At 40.0% G+C, this 18,267-nt stretch overlaps 2 protein-coding genes across 4 annotated transcripts; one reads left to right on the top strand and one right to left on the bottom strand.

Moving 5' to 3' along the window:
- Positions 1-753: 753 nt before the first annotated feature.
- On the bottom strand, positions 754-2,600 carry ten1 (TEN1 subunit of CST complex). The gene is made up of 3 exons (XM_069665920.1): positions 2,436-2,600; positions 1,778-1,935; positions 754-1,310 (listed from the first exon to the last, which is right to left on the bottom strand). The coding sequence occupies exons 1-3, from the start codon at positions 2,522-2,524 to the stop codon at positions 1,159-1,161; spliced, it is 399 nt and encodes a 132-aa protein (XP_069522021.1). The 5' UTR covers positions 2,525-2,600; the 3' UTR covers positions 754-1,158.
- Positions 2,601-2,687: 87 nt separating this feature from the next.
- On the top strand, positions 2,688-18,185 carry acox1 (acyl-CoA oxidase 1, palmitoyl). 3 transcript variants are annotated; one of them, XM_069665917.1, is made up of 14 exons: positions 2,688-2,903; positions 4,452-4,611; positions 9,832-9,992; positions 11,228-11,335; positions 11,518-11,637; positions 11,787-11,902; positions 12,452-12,621; positions 13,043-13,205; positions 13,442-13,632; positions 14,098-14,277; positions 14,956-15,061; positions 15,288-15,431; positions 15,822-16,028; positions 16,124-18,185. In XM_069665917.1, the coding sequence occupies exons 1-14, from the start codon at positions 2,795-2,797 to the stop codon at positions 16,172-16,174; spliced, it is 1,986 nt and encodes a 661-aa protein (XP_069522018.1). In that variant the 5' UTR covers positions 2,688-2,794; the 3' UTR covers positions 16,175-18,185. The 3 variants fall into 3 exon arrangements, with proteins under 3 accessions (XP_069522018.1, XP_069522019.1, XP_069522020.1); XM_069665918.1 differs by lacking the exon at positions 9,832-9,992 and adding an exon at positions 8,013-8,173; XM_069665919.1 differs by lacking the exon at positions 9,832-9,992 and adding an exon at positions 6,034-6,194.
- The last annotated feature ends 82 nt before the right edge of the window (positions 18,186-18,267 follow it).

Below are 18,267 nucleotides of genomic sequence, written 5' to 3'. Positions count from 1 at the left end.
ATCTGATTTAGATTTCTCTTCTGTTCATTCACTGCATTTTGTTAAATGATGAAAATTTAAACTATTAACACTTCCATTTTTGAAAGCATTCTCAGTTTACAGCATTTTTTCACACCTGCACAGTACTGTATGTATAAATATATATGTATATATATATATATATATACACATACAACTATTATTTTTTGATATACTGGCTGCTTTCACCTCTTCTGGCCTCTTAAAATTCTTCCGTTAAAAATGTAAAAGAGAAAAAACACTTCATAGACATGGGTTGATGCAGTGAAAATAAAGATGACCATTACAATTTTCCAAAATGCAAATTGACTGATTCAGTTTAGTCTCAACAGCAGTCCAAATCAATGCAATCATAAAAAGACAAGCTGCAAACCTTCATATTTGAAAACCTAAAATCAAGAAACATTTTGCTGAGAAGTAAAAGCTTAAATTAATCAACTTTCAAAATGGTTCCTTAATCAAGTTATACACTAAAAAAATAATCTCTACTTTATATTAAGGCCATCGTCTGTGATGATGGGTCAAAAGCCCTAATGGTTAAGCATACAGTCCAAGACCTGTTTAGCTCAATAATTAGACAATGAAGTGCATACTGTTGGTCATTGGTTGATGACAAGTATTAGTGTCAGTGTGTTCCGAGCTGTAAATAGAGGTGAACAAACATTTATTCTTGTCTTAATTCACTGAAGTCATGTGGTAGATAAACAGACATATACTTATGTTTATAGGCTTTTTATTTATCACTATGGCGAGAACATGAATTCATAAAACTATTTAATTTACATTCTACAAGTGGGACATCAGAGCAAATCCTGGTTTATATACTATATGTACATATATTGTATGGTCTTATCGGTACTACATGCTCAATATGAGTGTTTAGCATTTATAGTTGTGGATCGAATATCAATCTATTCAGTTGGGGCTTTGATTGTTAAAAAGCAAACCTCAGAACTGGTTTTGGTTAAAGCTAGACAAAATAGTCCTTTAAACTGAAGAAAACTTCTGACATTTACACTGAACCAAAATGTCTTAAAAGTAAACTCCAGCATCCAGTGCACCTTGGCAACAGTTCAAGAGTCAGCTTTAGTCCTGATACTCCATGAGCATCATGGGGAACGCGACGAACAAAGACCATGGTCAGGGTGCATGTGCAGTTTGTGCAGCTTCGCTTTGTTTCTGCTCCCTTTCTTTGAAGAAGCTCCTTTGCTCATTGATGGCTTTTTGCAGAAGAGCAATGTTTACTCCGTCAACGCAGTTCAGCACACGGGCACGGACCATCATACCAACATCTGGCAGAACAGAAGATACAGATAAGCAGGTGATCGTGGCAGGAGCCCAGGGTGTATTTAAATAAGCCCAGTGATCAAGATTTAATTAAATGAATGTGAGCGAAACTGTAAAAAGAGGCACACACTTTTATCTGAGACTAAAGAGTTTTGATTGTGACCAGGTCGGCAACAAAGTCATTTTCATAAGGTTGCTTAATACAATTTATTTTTACACTAAATCCTGTAATGGTGAATAAGCCTTAAAATGTTTTTATATTCTTGCAGGATCTCTAGCAGAGTTTAAAAAACATTTAGACCGTATAATATTTATTAATAGTTTATTTATGCAGTGTCATGTTCTATTTATACATCTGATGACATTGCTTTCAGATAGCCTGTCCATGTCTTGTTTGACTGACTTCTGGCCCAAAGAAAAGCAGACAACTTCGATATTTCCCATTATTAGCAAACAAAAAGTATTTCCTTACCCTCAGCATTTTCCATCTCACCCAGAACTACGTACTGGGCCCCAATTATTGGGTCAAAGGGCTCCACAAACAACGTGTGGACGACCACATTGTGATCTTTTGAAGCATGCTGGGCTGATAACGTTGCCCTGGACTCCTCAGGTTGATAGCAGGCCAGTCTGGAAAATTGAACAGGTAGGTCTAAAGTTCTTAAAATGACAGTGTTTTGTCATGTCATTTCTGTGTTTTACTAAACAACCAATATATCAACAAAAACAATTATAATTTCCAAGGTGGAAAATGATGTAGCCTACTGCAGTTAAAGTGAAACGTGTTACTACTGAGTGACAATTACAAGATAATAACATATGCTCAAACATTGTGTTACAGTAAAAAGTAGAAAAGAGTTTATGTTGTATTGTATTTCTTGTAAATGTTGAACTATATTGAAGCACACTATGTTCATGTTTAATGATTTCTGTGTGTAGTTTTAGTTAAATTTTACTTCCACTACGTGCCTAAAGACTATTTAATACCGAGCCTTTCACACATTTATTCTAATTTCAAAACTTGATGATTTATGATTTATTTATAAACTAAGTTGTGTTAAGACTGCTTTGTAAAACAAAACAAAAAACCTTGCTAAACTCATGTGCTTTGAGTCACAAACAAAACTCACCTGCCAAATATTCTTACTGATTCTCCTTCCTTCACTGCTCCAGAATTAACTTCCCAGGGAAAATGAAAAACTGCAGCTGCGGGAAGCATAGTGATAAAAAATTAAACAACTGGAAAGAAAAATAAGTGACCAAAAAAAGGGTAATGGTGTGAATACGGAGGTAAGGAAGGCTAAGTACTTCCGTGGTTTATGTCACATGACTTGTTTATCTCCGCCTCTTAGACCTCACTGCGGCTGCGTCAAGGGTAGGCCGTGTCGTTGAGGAGGACTTGTCAGGTTGAGACTGCAGGAGGTTAAACAATACGACCCTCAACAGACATTTTACACAATAAATATAGTTTTCAGTCAGATAAACAGCCATGAATCCTGATATTTTAAAAGAGCGGAAAAACGCCACCTTTGACGTCGAGAAGCTGACCAACATTCTAGACGGAGGCCCAGAAAAGACAAAAAGAAGGCGAGAAATTGGTGAGTTTGAAACGTCTTCTTGTTGTGCTCGTTTAAATATAGTTATCAGAAACTTGATGTGTAGATGATAATGACAGTAATAATATGTTTCAAGAAAATGGTATTGTGGAGAAATGTAGCTAACACGTTAATGCTCTTTATCGGCTGTTTGCTTTTACGTTGCTAATGGCTTTCCTACGGGCGCTAACCAGGTAAACGTTCAAGTTTTCCTGACTTGTACCAGACGTATACGTTATTTTAAAAAGTATCCCACATAAGGTTCGTTTAGGATGTTATTTCTAAAATCACTTATGTTAGGGTGGTTTTGCATATCCAGAAGAGAAATTTGGCGTCTGTATAACATCTTTACAGTTGTTGATAAAAGTTGTTTAGAGGCCAGTGATGTAATGTTTACCAACTATTAGTCTCGCGTGTCAATGCCTGTGCAAGTGTACTTCTTGGCTAACATATTCCCTGCAGGAAAAACAGTACGCAGAGAATAAAATACTGTATGGTTGATTCCACATGGACGGAATTGTAAATCAAATGACCCCACGGCTACAGGTTCAAGGGTTACATCAGGTCATGGCACGTCTTTTAAACTAAAGGCCCTATTTATATATCATACACAGCGTAACTATATGTAGAAGGTATGATTTATGTACGTAAAAGGGACAATGCAATTAAACATAATTCACATACGGGGTATGAAACTGAAGAGTTTGTGGCTACTTGTGGAATTTTTAACTGCTGTCCCTAGTTGATCTTTTACATGTAGTACAGTATAATTAAAGTATACCGCTTGCAGTATCATCATAAAAGCACATATACTATATGAAACACAGCATTGCAAAAGCATAAAACATTTGAATACACTGCCTCACACATGTACGCCTTCAATAATTTAGGATGCTTTAAATGCTTTTTTAGATAAAAGAAGCTGTATTCATGGTCTGGATTATCTGACTGAAATAACACAAAGGTGTGTCCATGGGAGATCCTGAGGGCTTTGTTGAACCTGAACTTTCTTCCCAAATGAGACATCTAGCCTAAAGCAAGCCGGATGTTTTTGCATCAAGTGACGCTGAAGTTTCGAAGGCTTTAAACACTCGTTTGAGAGGGTCTCCAGACAGAGGACGCATTTCGGGCAATCATGGCCATTTTTCTGTATTGCTGAATTTGAGAATCCGAGATTACGGCAGTTTACGTGTTGTTAGGTCCAGGACAAATGGTTATTACATTTTTATTTTTTTTGCATTTTTTTCCTCCTATTTTCTGAGGCCCCCCTAGCGCCCCCCCAGGGAGCCGCGGCCCCCACTTTGAAAACCACTGGTATAACATACACTGTGAACCTTGAGTCTGTGTCAGTCAGTCAGACAGCTGCGTTCTGTGTAGTGCTGGTCTGACCCAGCTCGAGTTGTTAATTGCTTTTACTCATCTTTTAATATTCTTCAATTAAATGACATCAAAAGACAACTTTGAGAAAAGAAAATTGCCACCACAGTATACAATACAGCAGCTCTATACTAAGACACACATTTCTCATCTAATTTCCACTCTCCACTGTAGAGTCGATGGTTCTCAGCGACCCGGACTTTAAGGAGGACAACCCAAGCTTCTTGTCCCGCAGTGAGCGCTATGACCAGGCGGTCAGAAAGAGTGCCCAAATGATCCAGAAGCTCAGAGAGTACGGCATCGCAGACCCCGAGGAGATCTACTGCTATAAGAAGTATGTGGTAAAGGAGACGACATGTGCAACCAACAGTCATACTGTAGATCCTGATCGGTCTGTGTGATTGCAAGGAAAAGGGAGAGCAGCCACACACAGTCAAATCTACTGTTAGTAGACACTGAGGCCTACATGAAGATATCCTTGGAAGTGCTCAAAAAGTTTGTCAGCTAGGAAAAGATTTGACATATTCAGGCATAAACCAAACTTATTGAGAAATAATGTTTAATGGTAGTAATTTACAATTATTTATTCTTACCTGTTTATCAAAACACAATATGTATTTGTGAATATCCTTTTAACCTTGCTGACTACATGTTTTTAATCATAAGAAAACTATTATTATACTGTCATATATGATAAGGAAAGTCACAAAATGCGCATGGTGAACATGTGATGTTAAAGAAATTGGCTTAATGCCAACACACACTGCACTTTATCACAGTAATCAAATAACACCTGGTTGTTCTTTAACTGATGTACAATATAGGAAATAGTTAGTTTGTTTAAAATACTATGTAGTGTTAATGTTAATGGAAAAATGTCAACAACCGTGCTTTAAGCTATCACACTCAACAACATGTGATTTAGAAATTTACGGTTATAGTACAACATTCAAAGCTGTGTGTGGCCCAGAGCCAAGTTAAGTCAGAGGGAGCAAAGTTCATGAAGTAGGTCAGAGGGTATGCAATCACCCACCTTTCACTAGCTGTATAATATATTACAATGTAATAGATCATCCTTTCAAGAAGCTGCTTTTATGAACCGAGTGAATGTACATCTATTGTGGATAATATCAAACAGATGTTAGTTAAATCTCTAATAGAGTGCTTTGATCACATACAGCATGTTCCTACTGTACAATCCCATGCAGGTGACACATGTAGAGTGTGACGTGTCACTTTAAGAGGCGCTGAAACAGATTGTATATCGCGAGTTTTTCAGATACTTGTGAAACTGTCAGTGTGCTCTGTTCCTGCACATCTTTAAGCCAATTTCAGGTATATCCTGTTGGTCATCATATCAATCTGACCGCTTCTAAAAGGATTGATGTGGATCAAATGTATACATCTTGTACCTTGCATGCCCTCTGCACGAGTCAATATTTGTAGGACGGGTGGTCAGGCACAAACCTACTCCATGTCAGGAGTAAAGTCTATATAAAATATGCAGCCAGTTTTGAAGAAGTACCTCAGGCATACAAAAAAGCTTGAATTACTTATTTGAACAGTGAGTATTATGTAAGATGATTATGTCCAAGCTGAAAGAGAGTTTATCTCAAGCATACAGTTTAGCCACAAAATAATCGCATTGTCTTTTAGCGCTTCCAGTAAAAGTATAGCAAATTCACCAGTCACAAAAGTTTGAGTAACAGATAGTCTGAACTAAAGTTTTATCCTATCCTACTTTTACTTCACCCAGTATGGTTAAGGGAAACGGACGTGAGGCCTTTGGGCTTCATTTTTCCATGTTCCTCCCCACCCTGTACAACCAGTGTGACCCTCAGCAGTCCAGGAAATGGTTACCTCAGGCAGAGTCCTACCAGGTCATGGGCACGTACGCCCAAACTGAGATGGGTCACGGTCAGTCCAGGACTTAGCCCTTCACTTAATTACTTGCTTTTCATGTAAGGCCCTCAGACACAACTTCATTGTAATGAAGTAAAGTTGCACAAATTGGCGTTAATTAGTTTTTCGGGCAGAACAATCGCCTGTTTTTGCCGGCATTTCTTGCATGTGTTTGACAGATCCAAATCATGTCAAATTGTAACAGTAGTTGCATGTATGTTCTAACAATTGGGACTTGTGACTAACACATGTAGATGTAGCTGCTTTAACATCCTTCCACTAGTGGCTCCTCTTTACATCCTCAGGATTACCAGCAGAAAAAAAGAAATTAGTTTGTCCGTTCCAAAACATACTCCCATCGACACTGCTGCTTTCCTGCACACAATTCTCGCTTGCCCTCTTATGTTATGACAATGCACTGATGATGACGCTTTATGTGTCTTAACTGCTTTGCATCCTTTTGCAAATAATATCTCCTAATATGTCCTTGGCTTGCTGCTGACATATTGTGTGAAGAAGTTGTGCTGGTTTGTGAATTAGTAGATCAGAACCATTTTTGTTTGTATTCTTGTCATGCAACCTTACATGAAAAGCAAGTAAAGCAATATTAAGTGCAGCAGAAATGCATGTGTTGTGGGGCCCATTATGAGTTTCCAGCTGCTGAACGGTTCTTTAAAATCAAACTCAGAACTTTGCTCTGACAACTAAACAATAGGACGGTTTATACATTTGCATGTTCAGTAACTGTGTGTGGCCCACCAACAAATAACGTCAGATCAAAGGCCATCATAAGATTAAAACTGTGTCAGAGGTTTGCAGTCATAGCTCGTGTAAGTTATATAATTCGGAGCATTTTAATAGATCATCCTTTAAGGAAATGCTGCCTTTATGAAGCATGCAAATGTACATTTATTATCAACATCAGACAGACGTTAAATATAGACTTTATAAAAAGATGGCCGACATAACAGCTCCCTAAAAGTGAAGCCAAAACATTTGGAGCGCCCCCTGCTGATTGGCTGCAGTCTAGGTCATAAAGCCCGCCTCCTCCATGTTAACAGATGGGACATGAGTCAAACTATAAAATCAAAATACACACCAAATACATTTTTCTCAGACAAGGTTTCTGTCATTATAGTGAATTCTCATCATGCTGATTTACGTCCAAGTGTTCATCTTTCTGACACGTTTATTTTTAATTAGTGATTTGATGCTGGAAAAATGATGATTGACAGCTCTGTTGACAAATCCGGCTCCTGCAGCCGATTTGTTCCAGATTAGCACAGTAGAGGAGGAACATCGAGAGGAGACGTAACAAATACAATCACTACAGTCATTGAAGTTATTGTATCTGTGAACGTTAACCTCAGACCAACACAAAAAAATGTTCTGCTGTTAAATACGCCGGCGTGCAGGATCCTTGCTTTTTTTTTTTTGTAATTTAAATGTGCGTTTTGGTTAGCAGAAGTGACTACGGCGGCTCCACCTGCCAATCTCTACTGCGCAGACTCTGCAAGGTGCTCGTATCACGGGGGCTGTTTTGGCATCACTTTCGTACAAGGGAGCAGATGAAGACACGTCGTCCATCTACAATTACTGTCACTGACGTTAACACGTTAGCGTCTCCCTGAGAGCTCTGTGATGCAATGTAACTCTAGTGGTGAGGCAGCCATCTCTAAGCTATAAACAAGATTGTATGCTTGAGATAAACTCAGCCATAAAAATCACATTGTCTTTCAGTTCTTCCAACAGTAAGTCAGCAAATACACAAATTATGCAACAAACACAATTTTTCAACTCAAGTTTTGTATCTTATACTTTCCCTTCACCCAGTTCGGTTAGGGGCCACCATCACGAGGCCTTTGGGCTACACTTTGCCATGTTCCTCCCGACCCTGTACAGCCAGTGTGACCCTCAGCAGTCCAGGAAATGGTTACCGCTGGCAGAGTCTTTCCAGGTCATGGGCACGTACGCCCAAACTGAGATGGGTCACGGTCAGTCCGGGACTTAGCCCTTAAATTGTTTCCTTTTTTTTTTAAGTAAAGCTCTCAGACAGGTGTTTTAAAAACAAACCACAAATTGGCTTTTATGTTTTAAATTCTCTCACAAAATGATACTGTGGGCTGGAAAACGGGCCTCTTTCAACAAGTCGGAGCAGTAGCTCTGGTAATTTGTTCTGTGTGTTTGACAGATCCAAATCATGTCGAAAAAAACATCATGCTAACAATAGCTGCATGTCCAGACAATCTGTTCTTTTAACAACAGATGGTAATACGTGAGTAGTACATGTAGATGTAGCTGCTTTATTAATGTTGCTCCACGAGTGGCTCTCCTTCACACCTTCAGGGTAACTAGCACGTTACAATAAAATTAGTTAGTTGTGTTTCGTCTTTTAAAAAAATCCTCCGGTTCGGTTCTGCTGCTTTCCTCCTCACAACCCTCCCACCCCCTCCTGATGTAATGAAGGATGATCATGCTGCTTGTGTGTGTTTTTGATTGTTTTCAATCTGTGAAATACAAATGATGAACTCTCTTCAGTGTGGCTGCTGACATCTCAACTGAGCAGAAATGGTGAAGTCGTGCCGGTGTGTGAATTAGTAGATCAGAACCATTTTATTATTACTCTTGTCATGTAACCTCACATCAAAAGCAAGGGAAGCTGCATCATGTGCAGCAGAGATACGCAGCCCTGGGAGCCCATAATGAGGCTCCAGCTCCTGAATGTCTCTTTGTAATCGGAGAGGCCGAAGAGTCCGCAGTGAGAGGGAATGTAGGCCAAGCCAGCTTTTGTTTTCTCCCTCACTGTAACAAAGCCAAGTGGATGGCATTATGAATTTGTCTCTTAATCTTACCAAAGCCACAATGAGAGTTCATTCTTTAATGAACATTTAGTTCACCTGTGTTTTGGCCAGTGTGGGCCAAGACTATCGTTTAACAACAAGGGAACATAAGGTCACAACATGCGCCCTCGATAAACAACTTTTCTTGGCCTGCAATTAATGATTCTTTTCATCATGGATTAATCAGCTGATGATCTTTGTCAATAGTTAAGTGTATGACATAACCTCAGAAAACATTTAAAATAAACATCACAATAGCCTTTAGCACAAGGTAACCTGAGATTAATGTAAGAAATGTTGTTTAATCAAAACCTCCAAATGTTCAGTTTACAAGAGACCAAGAAAAGCAGAAAGAATGATAAGAACCCCGGACAATTTGTTGTCAGAAGGACTTTAAAAATAAAGATTAAAGAAATGAAAACATTACGCTGTTATCTGCCAAGCCCAATTTAAGTGTCCAAAATATGTGTATCGTGTCCGTGATCCATTTTTAGTTTTTGAACGACAGAATTGAACGGAATTGAATTTATGATCTTATAATCAGCTCAATAATTCCAATATGCATGATATGTAATAATTTGTCTATGTCACTCTGTCCATGCCATTTGTTTGCACAACCCCTGTTTTCATCTCTTCCGTCTCTGCTTCTTGATATGAACCACATCGATAATCACCCACAATCCCTCTTGTGGATTTAAAACTCTCACTCACCTATCTGCACCAACCTATCCATGAAATTCCCTATGCATCTCCCTCTTTGCCCTTTCTGCATTACCACCTTTCCCCCTTTGCCCCTGTGCTGCTTGGCCCAGCTGTGTGCACCCGGACAGGCCGGAGCCCCTGGATCTCCATCTGGGGATGTTCCTGCCCACACTGCTCAACCAGGCCACCCCAGAGCAAATGGACCGCTTCTTCATGCCCGCCTGGAACCTTGAGATCATCGGCACCTACGCTCAGACTGAGATGGGCCACGGTAAAATTAACCAAGTCCTATTATCAGGCCTGTTTAGGCCTGTCAACAAACAGGTCGTACAAACAGGTTATAGTTCATTTCTTTAACATTGCCATAGTCAATAGAACCCAAAAACTGTGAGGTCATGATGGTTAGATGGGCCATACTCTAACCCAAGAGGTTCAGAGAGTTCTCATTCTCTGGCTAAAACAAATGTTGACTGTTGTAATATTATGATAAATGTAGTTATTACAACTAGTTTTACTTTTAATATGCATGTGGACTTAACTTCCATTCATCATCTGCAAAAGTTGATTGGTTTTCTAACAAGTGTTTTCAACATGCTAACTATCATTATGATACACGAGTGGACGGACAGGCTGTAAACAAATCCCAAGTTTAACTTGATTCTCGTAGCTGCTTTAAGTTAAATTAGCAGTGAATGCATACAAAGCATCCATGGTAACAAGCTGCATGTGAGCACTGTTATGTTCAGTATGGAAGGCAGAAATACTTTGGTTGCACTTACTGTCTGACCACTTGTGTCTGCTCACTGACTGGATGAATTTATTAAAACTGAAGGAAATGTTGGCTCATGTTTTCTTTTTTTCTCTTCATGAGTTGCAGTCCATTTCTTTTCTGTCAAAATCAATCTTTGGTTGTTTTCATGTGTTTGTTTTAGCACGGGTTTGAGATCTGTCTTTGGCTGTAGGCTAGTTTAACACCACAGCTTCTAGCTTGAATCCATTCAGATAGAAATGTGATTAGGAAACCCACCAGTCACGCCCCTCTGTGGACTCTGTGGATACAAATGGCATGGTTTAGGCGCAGCATGAATTGAGTTATCTTAAATGTGTTTGTTACACATGTTTTTAGATCTGTCAAACACCTACAAATTCCACGTCTCTGTCATTCATTGAATTGTCATTGGAAAGAGTGCAAACACCTGTCGAGGGCTGAACATGTCTGTGACTCTCATCCATTGTCCTATTGTTGTTTTGATCTTGTCCTGCCTGTATGATTGATTATGATTGTATTCACTATGACTAATTGAATCATCTTCATTGCTATGTCATTTCAATGTTAGTAGTTAGTCTTGGGATAACTTATGCTCGTTGTAAAACACATTATTGTCTTAATGACTCACCGCCGATGTTAAGTAATCTTTCTTTTTCGCTCTTCAACCGTGTACTATGTTCGTATGTACGTGTTGTGTGTTTGTGTGTGGTGGGCTTTGATTTGTTGTCTCTGTGTAGGCACTCACCTCAGAGGGCTGGAGACCACCGCCACATATGACCCCGCCACACAGGAGTTTGTCATGAACAGTCCCACAATCAGCTCCATCAAATGGTGGCCTGGAGGACGTGAGTGCATTCACACTGTTGTGTTTCTGCTGTGTTAGTAGTCCTTATGTTTAGGACCAACAAAGAGTAGCTCTGCAGCCTGGAAATGCCCTAGTATCATAACTCCTGTGTGCATGAACAAGGAATTTAATCATGAATGAGATTTAATTTAATGACATGTTTTGTTTTTGTTTTTTTCTCAGTTGGAAAGACCTCAAACCATGCCATAGTTCTGGCTCAGCTGTACACTCAGGGAAACTGTCACGGTCTTCATGCTTTCATTGTGCCCATCCGTGACATGAGCACACATTTACCCCTGCCAGGTAACCACTGTCTGTGATGTCTCCCTTGATGTGGTGAAATCAGCCCTCCTTTACCTTCCTGCCTCTGCAGCTTTTTCACTCTGTGTCATTTTGTCTCCCTTTCCTGCCCCTTCTCTCTCTCTCTCTCTCTCTCTCTCTCTCTCTCTTAGGTATTGTGGTCGGAGACATCGGCCCAAAGTTTGGCTTTAATGAAGTTGACAACGGTTACCTGAAACTTGAGAACATACGAATCCCACGGGAGAACATGCTGATGAAATACGCCAAGGTGATGTGACATTACTTGAGTTTGAAGTTTTCCTGAGGTTACATAGATTTAAGGAATTTGTTAGGTTGATTAAATTGTCCTTATTTTCAGAGTTTTATTTTGTAAGAGGATTGCACCTTTGCCAACAGTAAAGTGTCATTGGTGGCTTCCACCATTGCTTGTTTCCACTAGTTTAGCAATGATAGGCATTTAGTTTCTATTTTATTAAGTTTACCTAGCTATTACAAATGCCGTCTAATACAACCGGCCTCTAATAAATCCTTAAACAGATTTAGAGATGCTTTGATTCCACTCTTTGATTATTTTGGAGGGTTAGTTGGGAGTTGTTAGCTACACCTCATTGATAAAAATGGGTTGGACAAAGGAGTAGAAACACCTCTCTGTACTTACAGTTCTACAGCATGGCAAACTAAATCCTCCAAAGTGACGAAATGTTGTAATAGACTGCATAAGCGTTAGATATGCACACCTTATGCACACTGATGAAATGGGACTTTGTGTCTTGAAGCGTCAGCATCAGCATTTACAATGACTCTTTCTCTCCACCAGGTGGAGCCAGATGGGACCTATTTGAAGCCACCAAGTGCCAAGCTGACCTACGGCACCATGGTGTTCATCCGTTCCATGATCGTAGGCGAGTCATCTCGGGCCCTGTCCAAGTCCTGCACCATCGCCATCCGCTACAGCTCTGTTCGTCACCAGTCTGAAATCCGGCCAGGGTCAGTAAAACATGAATGAATGAAAAGATCTTCAACAGACATCAGCACAAACATTGTGTAACTCAGAGAGGCTGCATGTATAAGCAAATGTGCTGAAGGTCGTGCTGTGCATGCACAGGAGACACAGTTCAAAATAAGATCTTCCTTTTTAGTGCTTTTGAGTTTTGGAGGTTGGGAGCATCAGAAATAAAATGTTGAAGAGTTAAATTTCACCACCAGCTGATATTGGGTAGCTAACAGAAGAGGATCAATGTGTCAGAACAGAATTATACTATTTAGAAGGCCTTGATAAGATCATCTAAAGCAGAGCATTTGTTCAGGAAATGTTGTAATGATTCTAGCTCTCATCACATCCTCCTGCATCAAAGGGAGGTATAACCTTTTATTAGATACTGAAACCTGTGTGTTTCTGTGACTTCAGAGAGCCAGAGCCACAGATCCTGGACTACCAGACGCAGCAGTACAAGCTGTTCCCTCTGCTGGCTACGGCCTACGCCTTCCATTTTGTGGGCCAGTATATGAGAGAGACATACCACCGCATCAGTGGAGACATCAACGAGGGGGACTTCAGTGAACTGCCTGAGGTACTGACTGGACATACACATGTAGGATGTAAACTCTCGACTCCAGCTTTTCTAGAGTGAATGTGTTGTTTGAATGGTGATATCAGTAATGTGAAAGTTAATGTTGTATACACATTCATGCATACTGAAGCAGGCTGTTAATTCATCGCATGGCATATTTTTTAAAGCTCTGAGTCCTATTTGTATCTTCCAACCAATGTATAGGCTACATAAATCTGTTTCCATCCAATCTGCAGCTCCATGCCCTGTCTGCGGGCCTGAAGGCCTTCACTACATGGGAGACCAACTCTGGCATCGAGGTGTGCCGTATGTCATGTGGCGGCCATGGCTACTCTTGCAGCAGTGCCTTACCCGACATCTACGTCCAGTTCACCCCTACATGCACCTATGAGGGAGAGAACACGGTCATGATGCTGCAGACTGCAAGGTAACTCATCACAGGAATGTAGGACCACATATAGGACAAGTCACCCGGAACAACTTCACAGTTCACACTCTTGTTAGTATGTCGTCAGCACTTGACAGCACTTATAGTAACTCCTTAATTCCTTACATGCATAGTTTATTGTAAAGGTAGTTAAACACCAATACACACACAGAAGAAGCACTCAACTCACACACTTGAATTTAATAAAACGAGACAGCGAAACATGCGTAAAAATATACAGACATCTCTTATCACTGTTACCAAAGGTCAACTGTGCAGTTTCAGAATCCTTCTCTGATATCTTGACCTTTTTTCAAGTGATATAGAGATATCTATATATAGCTCTGGGGATATATAACACAAGAACACTTTCACAACTCATCATTTTAGACTCATTAAAAACAATCAACCAAGAAAAATTCAGGTATGGCTGATTTCACTGACAGTAAACTTTTGTCTCTGCAGGTACCTGGTGAAGAGCTACCGGCAGGCTAAGGCAGGCCAGCAGCTGAGCGGCATCGTGTCTTACCTGAATGAAGCTGAACATCGGAGGGTCCAGCCCCAGCCCGTCGCTGCCAGGCCAACCGTGGTCGACATAAACGACCTGGCTAGCCTGGTGGAGGTCTACAAACTACGGGCTGCCATGTAAGAGACGAGAGCAGGAGAGGAAAAAAAAAAAACCCTAGCTGATAGACTTTGATCTGTGTTTTCTTTTCTGGTTACATTAAATATTTAGTATTTTCCACATTTTTAGACATTTTGTAAGTGCACCCTTGCTCTACTCTTGGCTCATGGTTGCATGTAATGGTGGCCATTAAGATCTAATAATTTGCCTTTCAGTTTTTTTTATTAGATGTGTGCTCAATGCCTTCAATATAAGTGTGTGCTCTGAAAGAGGAGGGATATATGCAGACAGAGTTACACGGTTAGATGTTTCTTTTTCTAGTCTAACCTGCTTTCCAGAGAGAATTCTAAATCTGCTCTTCTCTGCTGTCGACCATATTTCTCCATTTGCCCTTTTCATGCCTGACACGACATCCTGACCCGATCACATCCCTTCATACTTGGTCACAGCTAAGTTAATTTTGTCTGGCAGAGGCAGCCGTGTCCCAAACATTAGAGGTATAAAAGGGACAGGACATTGGTGTGTTAGCAATCATTTGTCTTTGCTTCAACTAAGGATCTCTTCATTCTGTCCCTTCCTATAAAAATTATAGACTCGACTGATCGACTCGACTAAAAAGACAATCGTATTCCTTTCGAGATGACCTCTGTTCTTCTATTCAGTTGTATTGATGACATATTTGGTTGATGTGTTTGTAGTCTTGTAGAGCTAGCAGCTAAGAGCATCCAGCAGGAGTTGCAGCGCAGAAAGAGTCAGGAGGACGCCTGGAACAACAGCGCCATCGACCTGGTCAGAGCCTCAGATGTAAGTTCAGTGCTTATCAGATCTTTCAATTCACAGATTTGGATGTATTGTTTGGTGCAGGAATTGATGCTGAGCTCCCAGGCTGAAAATGTTGTTCTAGTGATGCTTGAATTTAGACTCAAATTATGCTCATCATTCTCCCTGTTTCTGTACATTTCCTGCTCGTAGTGTTTTTTCTCTGCATGTCTTTCATTCATTAATGTGTCCTTCTATTTGGTGTCTCCAGGCCCACTGTCATTATGTTGTAGTGAAGCTCTTTGCTGACAAGCTGGGTGTGATCAACGACACAGCTGTACACTCAGTGATGTCCACCCTGGCTCTGCTCTACGCCCTGCAGGGCATCACAAAGAACTCTGGAGACTTCCTACAGGTGAGAATGAATGTAACATGTAGATGCAACAAGGTCCAAAGTCTGTGTTTAATTATTATAGATGTTACAGGCACATTGTGCACAACTGCTCCTCTTATTTGCATGCTCTGTCTACTGCTGGCCTGCTTCCAAATGAAAAACCAGCCTCAATCGCCTCTTTATCTATGAGCTAACAATATGTGGTCTGTGTGTGCTGAATGTGTTAGTTGAGTGGCTGGTGCCTTTTGTGCCATTCCAGCAAAGCAAATTAGTTAAATATCCATATGACCTTTTGAATTGAATAAGGAGGACTTCATGCTTTCTCTGAAGTCAGAACATGTCCTCCCTTTTTCAGCGGCTGAGTGAGGTTTAGCGACACGTTTGATCCACATCTGCTTGTTTTTACTCCAGGCTGGACTGCTGAGTGTGCCCCAGGTGCTGCAGACGTCAGTTCGTATCAAGGAGATCCTGTCTCAGCTGAGGCCCAACGCCGTGGCTCTGGTAGACGCCTTTGACCACAATGACAAGAAGCTGAATTCAGTCCTGGGACGATATGACGGGAACGTCTATGAGAACATGTTTGAGTGGGCTCGCAGCTCACCCCTGAACACCACAGAGGTCAGTCAGGGGTGACTCTAATCAGAATGCTGATAATACCCCTTAATTTGTTTATTATGAAATCTTAACAAATGCACCAATCCTTCTTTCTCCAGGTCCATGAATCCTTCTACAAGTACCTGAAGCCTCTGCGCTCCAAACTGTGAGCTGACCGCTGCACTGCACTTGTTTCCTGGCTGTGACCCTTCAACCCTACCTGTACAGACCCCAACTTAACAATGTTGTATCTTCTCTTCTCTCTTCTCTCTATATGTGGTCAAAAACACCACAGTCAGCCCCTGTAAATGTCGTTCAGTAACATTTTGGAGCAATATTTACAGGTCAGTTTTCCTGCTGGATGGGGGATGAGAGGGAAACGTGGCAGGCTGTGAGCATTATTTAGGGAATGGGAACGAAACCAGGAATGGGAATTACATCTAAAAATCTTGTATTTTTAGCACAAAATAGCTTTAAAAATACATAAAACCAATCAAGTATTTGCATATTTAGATTGCCATTTTTGCTTTGGTGTAATTCTGTTGTAAATTTAGTTAATAACAATTTTCCCCAGTCTTTTCTTCACTTTCTGCTGTGTGCCTGACGGCTCCGCTGTGTGAGCCAGTGAAGAAGATCTCTTCTTCCTAACAAGAACAGAATGTTATTAAGACCATTACATAATGTTAGAGCATTTTAGATTATGAACAGACCAACAGCAAAATCTGTTTTGGTTGTTTCCCCTGAAGGACCAACGTGTTATCTGAAAATACACTGTGATAATCAGCAAAGAGGCATCATTTACCCATGATGTATTGCTGCCAGCTAATAGAAGGCAAGGTTGCACATGGCTGATGCACAAGTATGCAGCAACCCCCTCACCCTTTTATACGCATGAATTATGGTGCAGCATGACTGCTTTAAACAACAGTCATGGTGTATTTAGCATTGGATAAACAGCCAAATTAGGGCAGAGGCCTGATACATACTTAGAGAAGCTTTAAAATAGTTTCCTGTAAAATAAGATTAAACCTTATGCATTTACATCAAGTTCAACTGCTTCAGAACAGTGAGTATTTTAATTACTACGCCTTAATAGTCATTGTCTTACATTGTTTCATACTGTTCCTCACTGTTCCTCACAGCCTTAAGTGGAAATCTTACACACAATGTTTTTACTGTCAAATACTCTGTAGGCTGGGAAGCTTTTCTGTTTGAAGTTGTAGAAAACAGTGGCTGTAATTCAATCAGAACGGTACAACAATCTGCATCTATTCCAAGACCCATCACCTGTCACATCTTTTGCTCTGACATCAGAAACATTGTCAAACTAATGATTCACCTCACAGATGCAGGATTTTTGAGAGGCTTAGAATGAATGAACTTTGACTAGTCTGTGTGTCCACATGCTGGTAAATGAGTTCATGGGACTGAAAGCTTTTGTAAGATAATGGTGAAGTTGGTCAAGTGTGTCAAAAAGCAACTGTAAGAATGGCTAGAATTATTTTCTATGGATTGTTTAATGAGGCCACGTATGCACTGTACATGTATGAAAGTATTCTCCCTCCCTGCTGTGTGGGGTTGATATTTTATAAAGAAGGGTCAAAGCCCAGCCAACTTCTGCAAACATCTGTTTTTATCTTTAAATCCAAACCATTTCAAACTAACTTAAAAACAATTGTTAGTATTCTGTGATCCCTCTGACTGAATGATTACATGCAGAATGTGTTTTAACTAAATGCATGCTTTACTGTTGGCTACAATTTTATACAAATTGACTTAGCAAGCAGTAATATATACTATTTCATAGAGGTGATATATTTTTCTCACAGTGTGACCAAATCCAACAATCGAAGTTGTAGATGATGTAGAATAAAAGAAAAGAGATTTTGTTAGTGTAATGACACTTTGATGAGAAGGAGAGCTGTGATGTAAAGCCTCGCTGAGAACTGGAAAGATGATTGTTGGATAAAATGTGCCTGAGGACGTTGTCTTTTCTTTATATAACTAATGGAAACATTCTTTCACAATGCTCATAACATTTCTGTATTATGACTTTTGAACAGTTGATTTCTATAAGGGCACAATTATTGATATGTAATGACATAGCTGGATAACACATTTGTTGACATGTTTTGTTGAATAATGATGATTTAACATGGTTTTACTGGTTGTTCAATAATACATAATTTAACTTAAATTAATAATAAAAAAATAATAATCATTGTTGTATTTATTTCTCTTCATATTGTGGTTAATTAGCTTG

Source organism: Semicossyphus pulcher, unplaced genomic scaffold (genome assembly GCF_022749685.1).
Source record: "Semicossyphus pulcher isolate SPU_LCO1_2020_fin unplaced genomic scaffold, fSemPul1.0.p SCAF_17, whole genome shotgun sequence".
Classification (NCBI taxonomy): domain Eukaryota; kingdom Metazoa; phylum Chordata; class Actinopteri; order Labriformes; family Labridae; genus Semicossyphus; species Semicossyphus pulcher.
The sequence above is the reverse complement of the archived record's forward strand: the minus strand, read 5'-3'. Positions and strand labels throughout refer to the sequence as shown.

What these genes read in the sequence shown, in the direction of transcription:
- acox1 (XM_069665917.1), top strand. Translation starts at nt 2,795, where the DNA reads ATGAATCCTGATATTTTAAAAGAGCGGAAAAACGCCACCTTTGACGTC. An exon ending in ACTTCAGTGAACTGCCTGAG is followed by an intron (nt 13,206 to 13,441) that starts GTACTGACTGGA and finishes TCCAATCTGCAG; the next exon opens with CTCCATGCCCTGTCTGCGGG. An exon ending in TACAAACTACGGGCTGCCAT is followed by an intron (nt 14,278 to 14,955) that starts GTAAGAGACGAG and finishes ATGTGTTTGTAG; the next exon opens with TCTTGTAGAGCTAGCAGCTA.
- ten1 (XM_069665920.1), bottom strand. Translation starts at nt 2,524, where the DNA reads ATGCTTCCCGCAGCTGCAGTTTTTCATTTTCCCTGGGAAGTTAATTCT. An exon ending in TCAGTAAGAATATTTGGCAG is followed by an intron (nt 1,936 to 2,435) that starts GTGAGTTTTGTT and finishes TCAATTTTCCAG; the next exon opens with ACTGGCCTGCTATCAACCTG. An exon ending in TGAGATGGAAAATGCTGAGG is followed by an intron (nt 1,311 to 1,777) that starts GTAAGGAAATAC and finishes CTGTTCTGCCAG; the next exon opens with ATGTTGGTATGATGGTCCGT.